The sequence below is a fragment of the Montipora capricornis genome, chromosome 3, assembly GCF_036669925.1.
Source record: "Montipora capricornis isolate CH-2021 chromosome 3, ASM3666992v2, whole genome shotgun sequence".
Classification (NCBI taxonomy): Eukaryota; Metazoa; Cnidaria; class Anthozoa; order Scleractinia; family Acroporidae; genus Montipora; species Montipora capricornis.
In genome coordinates this window covers 24,453,512-24,466,221 of record NC_090885.1, presented here as the reverse complement: position 1 = coordinate 24,466,221, position 12,710 = coordinate 24,453,512, and the positions used below count along the sequence as shown (strand labels likewise).

The 12,710-nt window shown below is 38.2% G+C and overlaps 1 protein-coding gene across 1 annotated transcript in view; it reads left to right on the top strand.

Moving 5' to 3' along the window:
- The first annotated feature begins 480 nt into the window (after positions 1–480).
- LOC138042629 (AT-rich interactive domain-containing protein 2-like) overlaps positions 481–12,710 on the top strand; it is a 24,495-nt gene continuing 12,265 nt past the window's right edge. Inside the window, exons 1-10 of the mRNA XM_068888581.1 lie at positions 481–529; positions 1,603–1,673; positions 3,631–3,688; positions 3,990–4,078; positions 4,957–5,033; positions 6,636–6,717; positions 6,894–6,990; positions 7,667–7,785; positions 8,167–8,257; positions 12,072–12,206. Coding sequence (XP_068744682.1) covers positions 496–529; positions 1,603–1,673; positions 3,631–3,688; positions 3,990–4,078; positions 4,957–5,033; positions 6,636–6,717; positions 6,894–6,990; positions 7,667–7,785; positions 8,167–8,257; positions 12,072–12,206 — 853 coding nt within the window. The 5' untranslated portion in view covers positions 481–495. The remainder of the gene's footprint in view (positions 530–1,602; positions 1,674–3,630; positions 3,689–3,989; positions 4,079–4,956; positions 5,034–6,635; positions 6,718–6,893; positions 6,991–7,666; positions 7,786–8,166; positions 8,258–12,071; positions 12,207–12,710) is intronic.

Sequence of the window (12,710 nt, the reverse complement as noted above, 5' to 3'; positions counted from 1 at the left end):
TAAAAAAATAGCAATGTTACATCTCTTTGCGGCCATTTATTTTTCTGTCAAAAATATAGTGGTACAAACCTCAAAACAGATTGGAAGAAGGAACATGTTTGTAGCAGCCATCTTTCTGGGCGCGAAAAAAATGTTAATAACAATGGAAATCCAGTTTTCCCGTGGCCAAACACGCTACAATACAGTGTATTTTGATATCGAACAAGCGCACAAGAAAATTCTACCTTTGGTCACGCAAACTGTGAAGGCTACTAGAACACCATGGATACACAGCAGGAGTTGTGCTGGTCTGTCAAACCCATTTTACACACATTTTACAGAAAATTGACATTTTTACAAGCCTCCTTTGAGTTTTAATGTGCAACCGAAAAAAATCGTGGGTAACCAAAAAAACAAAACTGGTTGCCCAAAGGGCAAATTGGTATGAAAGTAAGTGTCTAACACTGATTTTCCAATGTACTCTTTTCTCACTCACAGGCCCCAGCTGTGGTTGATATGTTGCTGGCACACATTGGCGTGGTTTCGCAAGGTATAGAGTTATAGATTACTGGTACAATGTACAAACATCGATATTATTCCTGGTGTACCACCATAAAATGATTGTTTCAGTGAGACTTCAACTCTTGCAAATCAGTGATCAGTTGTGATCCCTTTTGCTGGTTTTTCTTGGCATGGCACCACATTTATACCTGACTTTATCAATTTTGCAGCTTGGTTACCTAACTTTTAAGATCCTGCACTTCACTTAGGGATCATATTGCAAAGTTGTTTAGCTTTTTCCCTTTTCTTCAGGGTCCCTCAAGAAATAAAATTAGCTCATTCTCAAAACTAGAAGGTGTGATTTGATGTGTTAACCCATTGGTGCCTCAAAAACCCTAGGATATCCCCAGTTAACTAGTAAAATCGTCTGGCATTAGACAGAGGACAATCTGTCAAGTGTCACTTCCAGGGGTCAATGGGTTAATTTACGACTAAATACAATGTAGTTGTACGTGAATTTGTCAAAAAAGCCTGCTTCGAAATTCTTGATGCAATTGTGTATACATGTATGGCAGTAATAACATTCCTTTTGGAACTTGCAATTTTTGTTTGTCTAATCCTGAAAACAACTTCTCAGTAGTGAGCAAAATCCATTTTTAAGCCTCAAAAAATGGGGGTTGACATGATTACTGTATACCGTGTACATGAGGTTGACTTTGCTCAGGTACTTGCTAGTCGTTATTTTCTTTCAGTGACATGTTTTTTGAAGTCCCAGTTACTGCAAATTTTTTAGTGTCCCAAAGCTGTTGTGGGGTCAGCTAGTAGGGACCCACATTAATTTTTTATCAAAGTCACCAGACGGGCAAGTACGGTGTATGAGTTCACTCTTGCTCCTTTTGAAGCGTAATGATGGTGGCCTTTTACCTGACACATACTTACATCTCATTAGTGTCAAAAGGTAGCTAATAAGCGTCTCTATAGAAGGACTCATCCAATGATGAGGACACTTGCCAGGTGGTGACATGTTGGGTCAATGAACTGTAGCTTTTTTAAGTTACTTTCAATTCCAAACCTGAGTAGCTACAAACTATGACTGTGTATATTCCTGTTCGTTTTTCACAGAGTTGCATGGATTAAAAGAACTGCACGAGCAGTGGTACTTACAACAGGATATGGATAGAGACTTTATTCAAGTGAGTAAGGGTTATTAAATCTAAGGTCACACTCTTCAGACTATTACACAACTGGGATACATGGAAGATCTATAGGTGTCAGAACTACAATGTGTTCATTTTTCAGTGTGAAAAACTGTATACAAGATTCAGCCTGGACATTTTTGTCCATTGGTACTGTGTCCCTGGCAATTCTGTGTTCTGAATACTTGTTTTGTAAAAGTCTTTCCCACTTAATTAATTTAATGGTGTATAACTTAAACAAAATTGAATGATTCAAAAAGAATGCTCCCAAAGTTATTACAAGGGAGCAGTAGTCAGGGGGTTCTTTCCTATGGTAAAAGCAGCTGATAAATCTGCCAGTCTGTGGGATGGGAAGTTGCATTGCTAAAACTCCCAACTATGGATGCAGTGCCTCACACCTTTTTGTTTCCTGGTTGTCAATATAGATCTGACTTCTTATCTGTTCTGTCTTGGGCATACTTTGAAGGAGATTGTACAATAACATACACTGGGTTGGAAAATAGTTGTGTGGTAGTTTTCTGAGGTCTCTTTGCCACAACTTAATTGTGAATACTCTTTGTTTGTCCCTCCAAATTTTGCATAAGCATTGTTTCCAATTTCTCTTGGGACTTGCAGTGGTCCCAAGAGAAAACAAAAACAGTGCTTATGCAAAATTTGGAGGGACAAAAAATAGTATTATGGTATTCTGGCTATTTGTATTTATTTGTACTCGATTCTGCACAGTCTTCCGGTATTATTGGAAATTTCACTAATTCTTGTTAACCTTCAATGGCGTCGAAAGTCATCGTCACGTGAATGGCATTTTATTGGATCTTTAAACAAAATATACCCTCTTGGAGCTCAAGAATGGAACATCCATTGGATGAACAAGACAGGCGGTGAAAAATGAACCCCAAAATCAGCAAAAATTTGTGACACTGATGAATAATAAAGTAGCTGGTATTTCCAAAATGATGGAATTACCTGGTGATAAATAACCTCGTCTTGGAGAGTAAATTTTTGTCTTTGCAGAAACAATGGTCAACCTCAAGAGTTTGGCAATTGTGAACTTTGTGTTGAATTCGCAAATTTCTTGTCAAACGTTATAATACTTGAAAGAAAAAGAAAACTAACAAAAACAAAAACCCGGTATCTTGCCATCATTTGACACACATGCTTCACTGTTTCGTGGTAACTTGATCACGGCGCCCGCTGAATTTTGCGATTTACTTGTGCAGCCAAAGGTACCATAACAAAATTGGACATTGTAGAAATCTCCGAAATGTTTTTCGCTTATGGTAACCAATTATATTCGCAGTTCAAAATTAATCTTGTTTTCATGTCGTAAATTTTTTTACTGATGGCAAAATATTTTATTCTCGATCAACCGTCCTGAAAACTTCCTTCTGCTCTTCCTAAAAACTGTGTATCAATATTTATTTGCTTTTGCAATGCATGCCTATTTTTTCTAAAGATGACAAGAATTTTTTCTTTCTGACAAATAATAATAGGGTGGTATCCAGGTTTTTAACCTCAGAAAAAGATCTGTTTCGTCGTATGAACTTGTGAGCCAAAGGGCCTTTGCTAGTACGACTTCTAGATGACCCCTTTAAATGGTCTTAATGACCCCGACTTGAAAAAATTGCCTGAAATGCTGGAGTTCAATTCCACCCAACTCAGCCCCTTCTGTTTTTGAGTAACACATACCACAGGCAACCCAGTGTACTCTCATGGAGTGTGTAGTTCTCAATATCAAATAAACTTGTTGATTTTTGTTTGATTTTGGGACAGATAATTTGGTTAAGATTAGTTGGTAGTTGCACAAGCTCTATACACATGATAATTGTGGCAAGGAATCATCAATAAATCATTAGGCTCGTAAATGAGCTCACCTCAATTAAGTGGATGGCAATTGCAGGGGTTGCCGTCTTAGCTTGATTGGCTGACCGAGAATTTTTTCTACTTTTGTTAACAGTTCTGGAAGGAAAGCATAAGTGAGGATGAGGTTCAAAAAATTCTCACTGGTAGTGAAGGTAGGAGAGCAGTTTCTACAAAATGTCAGTTTGGGGGTTTCCACTAGGATCAGAGGTTTCATTGGAAGCCATTCACCGGTGGCATACTGCTGCCTGTGATGTCAGAAATTTGCCTCTCACCCGCTGACACCGCTAGCTACTCTGCCTTCATTTTCACTCAAACCCTTGTAAAATGCAAGAGTGACTGCCATTTACATTGATTAGCCCAAACCTTATGGAAACCCCTGTAGGATATATTAACCTACATGTAGGTTTCAACATTTCAAAACTATTTTGGTTATATTAATGTTGTGTTTTTCAGAGAAAGACGTAACAAGTGGAGAGACACTTTTTCATCCTGCGAGAAGAAAAGCTGGAGCAAGGGCTGCAGAATGCCAGAGAATTTCACAGGTGCTGGCTGGCTGTCTTGCTTTAAAAATAATACCTTTTATGTATTGATGTGAAAAGATAATTTCTTCCATGTAGTATTGACCATATTAATAATGTACTTTTTGGTTTCATTTTGTTTACCTCGTTTTTGCCTTTATTTAACTGAAAATCTACTTTGTAATAATTCCCTTAGTGTACCTGTAAATAGACAGGCCTGGGATTGTTTGTTCTTTTGTATTTTACACCAGCCTGTTAGCGAATTGTAAGAAAGAAATAGTCACTATACATGTATGGTTAATTGTATGAAAGTTTTAAAATAATTTACGTTTGCAAGGCTACAGTTTAGGACAGGTATAATATAGATGCATCCAGATTCATTTTAGAACTCTCTGCATGTACTCTGGTCCATCTGTTTCATCTGATGTGACAGGTGTAAACTGTGGAGAAAGAGAAAGTGGTGGTGTTTCTTTTGGATGTTGGAAATGACATTGAAATATCTCCTCTCTGCACCACTACATGATAACTGAATTCTGTTATCCTTGTAAACGTCAAAGGTGTTTTACTACTGCAGATCTTTCTGCAGCACAACATCTTGAAAAAATAACACTTCAGCACAATTGTGCAAACTACGTTAACCATTGGTGTGAGTAGTTTGCATGTTTATTTGCTTTTCTTTGGAGGTTGCCAAACTACAGTGCTGTATAGTGTACCTTGCCTAATCTCTTTAAATCTCCCTGTGCAAACAATGTTAAGAGTTTTCCGTTATAAGATCACATCAAAAGGGTAACCTTGGCAAATTTCCCAGCATTGTTTTCCTTGACAAATCTTGGCGTGTTTCTGCAGAGGTGTTAACTTGATATGAATTAGGTCTTAGCTTTAACCTTGAAATCTCTTTTCAGGTTGGCATGATCATCCATAACTTCTCTTTTGATGACACAAATGCCAGTGTTCTTGCAAGTCATCCTCTTTGTTTGAGGTTTGTTTTGTGACATATTTCTTTATGCCAATGGACCACTTGTTGTTTTCCATTGGTACACTTCAACAGTACAAGATGCATGATTTCTCTCTTTTCAAGAAAAGAAGCTTTTGGACTCCAGGAATTCCTCATCCCATATCTTCCTGTTGTAGGATATGTGTAGTATTATTAGCAGTGATCACCACTTTCCGTACTAAGGAAAAATGTGTATGGATTGCCCACAGAAAACTTTGGTTTCCATTTGTTCACCAAGGTCATGTGCATTTTTGCAGGATTAGAACACAGGGTCACCCAACCAGCCATTTTTTCAAAATTCATCAAAGTATATCATGGCCATAAAATAGCCTTTTTGGAGCAATTTCTCTACCTGCTGGGAATTTTTATCTGTTTCGCACTCCCGGTTGAAACACCAGAAATTCTGTTTGCTAGCAGGTAGCAAGCATAATAACAACAATTGAAATGCATGATTTCTCTCTTTTCAAGAAAAGAAGCTTTTGGACTCCAGGAATTCCTCATCCCATATCTTCCTGTTGTAGGATATGTGTAGTATTATTAGCAGTGATCACCACTTTCCGTACTAAGGAAAAATGTGTATGGATTGCCCACAGAAAACTTTGGTTTCCATTTGTTCACCAAGGTCATGTGCATTTTTGCAGGATTAGAACACAGGGTCACCCAACCAGCCATTTTTTCAAAATTCATCAAAGTATATCATGGCCATAAAATAGCCTTTTTGGAGCAATTTCTCTACCTGCTGGGAATTTTTATCTGTTTCGCACTCCCGGTTGAAACACCAGAAATTCTGTTTGCTAGCAGGTAGCAAGCATAATAACAACAATTGAAATGCATCATACGCCAAAATGGGCGGGCATGCCAACACAACTGGTATTTATCCTTCAGTGGGGGTGGGAGAAGCTCTCTTTATCCAGCTAGCAGATACACACCTGTGGCACACCTCTGTTTGGTGCCCCTGTAGAACAGGGATGACAAAAAAAAATTGGGATCAAACGAGTTGATAGAAGTAATCAGACTTATGGTCTGATGAAGAGTAATTCTCAAAACATCATCTTCCTTTTAAGCTTCTCTGGGCTCCCTTGCCTGTAAATGTTACAATAAAAAAAATATATATTATATATACTGTATATGCTATTTACAAGGTAATTTTTGTGAAATTAAAATGTTAAAACCAAACATTTTTGGCTGTTTGCCATCATCAGGGTTAAAAATGACCGTCCACACTCAACCATGCATATATATCTTGTGTAATTCGCATTGGGAAAAGTTTGGAAACATAAGAAATAACTTGTTTGTTTAGACTGGGGCGGAATTGTTGGATCATTAGCCCCTTGACGACCCTACGTCTATGGAATGTTTGTGCTGAAGAGAAACGCAGGATCGTCGAGGGGCTAATGATCCAACAATTCCGCCCCGGTCTGAACAAACAAAATACATAAAATACAGTAGCAGGGAAAGGGGTAAGAAAAACATTATTAGAAGTTACACAGTTATCGCCATCATCGTCATTATATAATAATATCACCTTTATCATTATTATTGGTGCTATTGAAGTAGCAGCTGATTTCTCCCTTGGCTCCAATTCAGGTTCCTTGTACTCTGCATCTGCAGTGACTATGGATTTCTTCAAAGAATGGCTTGGGGAACACTCTCAAACCTATCAGAAAAGGTGAACAGTATGAATAAGTAAAAATAGAGGTCTTAAAATGACTGGCAGCTTGAAATTATTTTGGGGTGAATGTCAGCCCTAGTCCTTGCCATGTAGTGTGATTTGAAAAGAAAATGTATGCTCCTTTCTTCAACCATTTGCAGTAATTCATGTCTTTTTTTGTCATTGTGGCACAGATGATACTGGAGCCCATAGAGTCCTCAACCACCCAGATGTTTTTGCAGATGCTGCATTTCTTCTTAGATCATAAAGACCGTTACCATGTTGTTAATGGTGAGTTCAGAATTAATTTTAAGGGATTACCCAGTATTTTCCGTGGAAAAATCAAGAAACAATGCTAAAACTACAGAATGTACATTGTACATTGTTCATTATTGATATGAATGGAACACATATGCTGCTAAGTGCAAAGTTACATATCCCATCCTCAACCCACACCCATGAAGTTTTTTTTTCTCTTTGTGGAACTGTAGAAATGTTTGCAGCCACGCATGTCTGAACTTTCCATCTAGGATCTCAGAAGATGAATTCCTGCAGGATTTTATTAAATCTTCAATTATATTAGTGACACAGTTTACATACATGTAGTGCTGGTTGCATCACAAAGGAAAGCTAGAGTTCTGTGTACAATGTTTGTGCCAGTATCAAAATGTGGCTAGAATCTTAAGGCGGAGACCCAAAAGTTCAGTCCCTTGCTGATTACTGAATCAGATTTAATATTATCATAATGGTCCTTCTTGCAAAGAATACTGAAAGGAAATCTTACTTTGGATGAAAATTAAAGTTATTGCCTTGTATTTACAAAATAATAGGTTGTCAGATTTTCTGTAGCAGTACTTTGTCAAAAGGGGGGCTACCAAAATACTGGCTGGCTATTGATCACAAGAGGTACAGTCATACCAATGTCAAATTTCTTAATTTACACCATGAATTCCTTTTTTGTTTCCAGCCATGAGTGTCTTGGGCAAGCTCTGTACACTAGAAGGAAATGATGAAATTTTTGAAGCTGGCCTGGAACTTGAAGCTTATCATTCACTTATCAAAGTCCTGATTGTGAATGATGTTCAGGTATAGTGATTAAAAGCAAACAAGCAGTAGGAATTCTTTTGTAGTTCTGTTTTTTGTTTTGTTTTTTGAGGTCAGTATAGGGAAGGAAAAAACACAGGGCCATGTTTTGCAAGAAATTAATAATAGCATACAAAAAATGGCTTTTAAATTCAATGGAAAGATAGTTGGGCTGTCAATCCTCAACTTGCCATTCACTCAAAGCTTCATGCATGTAAACCTTTGGTTTTGTGGTTCCAATTTGGGTGAAGTGGACGGCTATTCCTCTCTTTTGTCCCTGCTGCCATCCTTTTTGTTCCTTACATCTGTGTGGGAGCTATAGTGATTTTAGGGCAGGATGTGAGATGTTGGAGAATTTTTCAACTGGTTGTTCTTTTGTTTCAGTTGGTGTTGTCTTCACTAGAATCGCTGTATAATCTATCAGGGATTGGACAGGTTACATCACAACACATTGCAGAAGTTCATCGCAGTATAGGTAGATGGCATGTCACTGAATAAGTGCTTTGTTCTTTAAGTTTAGCAAGCAATCTTGTCCCCAGAGTCCGCTTTTCTTTTTGTCAGCACCAAGAACACGGACTCTGGCAGACTTCTGGCTTGTCTATGCACGCCAAGAAACTTCACTGCGACTGAGCATAAATTGGAAGTGGCCAGGGTCCACGTTCTCGGTCCTGACCCAAAGAAAAGTGGACTCGGGGGACAGGATTGTAATCATCATGCTTGTGACCTTACATGTTAACCCATTCACACCTAGAGTATCCCAAATCAGCGAGTAAAATTGTCTGATGTTTGCCAGAGTAAAATGTTTAACCCTTTCAGCCCCGTGGGGTTCCCCATTGACGAGTAAAATCGCCTGGTGTTAGACAGAGTAAAATCTATAAGTGGCACTATTGGGAGTAAAATGTTTAAGTCTCACTCTCAGGCAGGGAAGGGTTAATTGAGAGGATTAAGAGGTTTATTAGGAGGCAGTGCGGCCCAGTGGTTAGGGCGATTGCCTTGAGATCCGGGGATCCCGGGTTCAAGACCCGCTCTGACCACTTGTTGAATTTTTTCCTGGTAGTCCCTGGTTCAATTTCCCAGCTGCACTTGTAAATAGTCAACTGGTTTGCCTCCGGCCAGTTGGGATTCTTAACAGTAGTTGTTCTGTTCCGTCGTGTCATTGTGTTTCATTGGCCCTGAAAAGCCCCTATGGGGAGCAGTCAATTAAGTATATATTGTATTGTATTATTGTAAGACAAACAGAGGATATTATGCTAAGATGCAGGTTTGGTACAAAAGCAAAATTAATCATAATTAAGTAAAGTAGGATTGTCCGGGTGAGTGTAGTCCTGAGAAGGACTGTTTGAGATGATGTTGACTGACATTTTGGCAACCTGAGCGGAAGTCATCTTCAGAGTCAAGTGATTTGTGTACTATCAGTAGATACTGTAAGAACTCTGGTCATAGATGTGATTGGTCAACTTATTGGTCGACTGTCAGTTGAGCCTAGATGTAATTGACTGGGAAGACTAAACAGAAATTGGTGCGTTTTGATCCGTCTATAGGTCTAAGGTCTGTATGTGTATCGTAGAATACATTGGGCAGCTGTGATAGAGTAAATCATTGTGTTGTTTGCCTGTATATGCCGTCAATGAATCGTTTGTAGGATGCGCGAAGTTGTAGGCAGCGGTTTATTGGTGCTCTGTTCTAAACCAGCTTTCCAGTAGGATCTGTTGGTAGTAGTTAGTGCTGTAGGTAACACATGCAGCAGGGTCCCAGTCGATTCTGTGGTTTGTCTGTAGATGGTGTTCAGCAATGTTATTGTTGATGTCACCGTTCCTCGTTGAGGAATGCGAAAAATGCCCTGTTTTGATAGATAGGTCATCATAACGAGATGTAGCCTCATCTATTCATCCGTCGAAAATCATAAAAATAATATGCTAGAGTGAAGGTTTCTGTGCATAGAGATATAGGAGTGGGATTTACAGATAATGGCATGTTTCTGGGGATGTTGTAAACAGTAGAGTTAATCCTCAACAAGCATTTTCGCAAGCGCTACTTGTTGTAACCACTTCCGGAAGTCAGGACACAAGGAAAGAAAAATTACATTGTTACATTGTGATTTTTTTCATTTATCATATTTTGTATATTGTAAGAAGAGCAAGTGATTCATGTCTTAAAAAATAGGGGTCACCGATGATCTAAATGAGTAAAATTGATGCGATGTTGCGGAGCTCTTGGAAAATTTAGTTTGTCATGATTTTGCATGACCTGTCGGGGAAGGACTGGAACCCAAGACAGGATCGATCGATGAAAGGTTTTTGTTTAAAAAAAAACTTTCTTGAGCATAGCAATGAAGTTTCAAGCAGGCGTTATCTTTATTTCGTTAGTGTTTTGTATTATCTCATCTTTTGGAGTGTGATTTTTGTGAAATATAATCTCTGACGACTGTTTCCTCATAGGTCCGCACTATTTAAGTGGATTAGTGCGCGAAGATAATTCTGCTCTATTTTCATGAAAGTACGGGAAAAGAACTTCAAAAGCATGCATTTATTTTGAACTAAGAAGTTCGTAACGTAATAAAATCATTTTAAAAAACCAACCCCATTAAATTTAGGCAATGTTGGTGACTAAAACTAACCTTCCTTGAGTTTTCAAAACTTTCAACCACAACTCGATTACAGTCAACTCTTTCTTAATGGACACCTCTGTAAGACGGACACTTGTATAAGAGGGACACCTGGTGCTGGTCCCGGTCATTTCATAGTCATTTTACTGTAACCAAACTCTCTATAAGGCGGACACCTCCATAAGACAGACAACGGACACCTGTGAGGTGCTGAATGTGACCGCAAAGTTCGATTTAGGGAAGAAAACACAGACCTTGAATAGACAGCTCTTATCTTGTCGCCGGAATACATACAGTTCAAGTTAAAATTAAATCAGTCATTGAAAAAATAACGTGGAGGTGACAACCGAATTGTATTGTAATCTTAAACAGGTAGGTTTCGTTCAAGTAAATAACTTAAAACAAACTTTCACTGTACACAGGTTCAGCATTATTAGTTTAAAATTCCTGGGGTTATGTTACATCGACTCTCTATAAGCCGGACACCTCTCTAAGACGGACAGCTGAGGCTGGTCCGTCCGTCTTAAAGAAGAGAGTTGACTGTAGCAACCTTTTCCAGTCTCTCGGTCCTTTCCCTTTGATGTTTCATGATGAATTGGAAATAAATGTGGCATTCTTTAGCTGACCTGGAAATTTTCACCGGCGTTTTTGTCGCCATAAGATCTTAACTAATGATTGAAGTAATGCATGACATATTACAGTCGTGTTACCTGCACAGTAAAAGTTGCGCACAAACAATAGACCTTTTCTGCTTGTACATTTTGTTTTCCCGATACAGATCATGTGATAATACTCAGGAGGTTTGGTCTTTTGTTTTGTTCATTAAAATGAGGGCATGCAAGCATGAATATGCCTGCATACACTTTTTAATGAACAAAACAAAGGACCAAGCCTCCTGAGTATTATCACATGATCTGTATTGGGAAAACAAAATGTACAAGCCGAAAAGGTCTATTAGCGCGTACGTCCTTAAGGTCATGCATGCATAAATTCCGTTACACACGTAGGTAGTAAAAATTTCAATCACAAAAGCTAGATAAGTTAAAGGTATATAATAATTCCAGTAACAAAGCATTTTTTTCTTCTTTTTTTTTTATCTTTACAGTCCTGTGACATTTTAGTTTTCTGACCGCATTAACTAACTAAAATCATTTTCATAAATCAATCTTATTTGTATGTGCTCACATTCAATAGAAGCAATTTTAGTTACAATCATTTATGGTGGGAAGTGGAAATGAAAGAGTTGTAATATTCTTGAAATCATCACTGTTCTATCGTGCTTGATTGATAAAATTGATTTCAGAGGAGGCTTGGGTTGCTAGCTCGTAGAGCAGATGAGGGTGACTTGAAGCTCCCTTTTTCTGTGAATTCAGTCTGAGAACCCAGTAATTCAAAGAAGGGAAGTGGTGTGTGTCTTGGGATGGCCTTTTGAGCTTTTCTGATTACCTTTGGCGGAAAATCAAAACAGACATGCATGTTGTATGTCTGGCATGGCAGTATCAAGCCAATTGCTTTGTGACAGGCGCGTGGCTAATTATTATTATATAATCTGACTACGATGAAAACAACACTCAAGTGAATTTTAAACATGGCCTGCCAGAGGCATCCCATGTAAAAATATGTAAATCATGGCATAACTGTAAATTTTATTGGCAAAAAGAATTAACATGGTTCTACCTTGTAGATATTTTGGTGTGTTTGATGGCTATGGATGCTGAGTCATTTGGTCCAGAAGCCTTGTCAGAGGTGCAAATCTATGAGAAGAGGATACCAGCTTCCCATTCATCAACACCTAAACCACAGCCAACCCCTGTTCCAGGTTGTTATCAATCAATCAATGTTTTTAACTCATTCACACCTAAAGCGCCCCCAATAATAATATTATTATTAATGAAGTGTAAAATTGGCTGGCAATAGACAGCTTTATCAGGGCTCCAATAACTGATATCAGGTACAGATGGCATCTGAATGGGCTACTTCTGGTATGAATAATGAAGGTTTCTTTCCGTAAGAGTGTCACTCTGAGGTTTAAGATAAAATATTGACAGTCAACTCTTAATTACTTAAGCCTTCCAATAAAATAGCTGAAAAGTTTGAGTTATTTGCAATTCAGTTACCTTAGTTGATAGCAAATGGCGGGAATACATGACATTATATTTTTGTTCATACACTGTCAGTTACAACACAAATATAAGGTGTAGTGAAAAGGGAGCTTGATATTGTTTTAAATCAGAGCATAACACAATATGAAACAAATCAGAGTAAAGTACCAGAAGATTAGAAACTGCTATCAAAAAGACATGAAAGACTCACCTGTATTCAT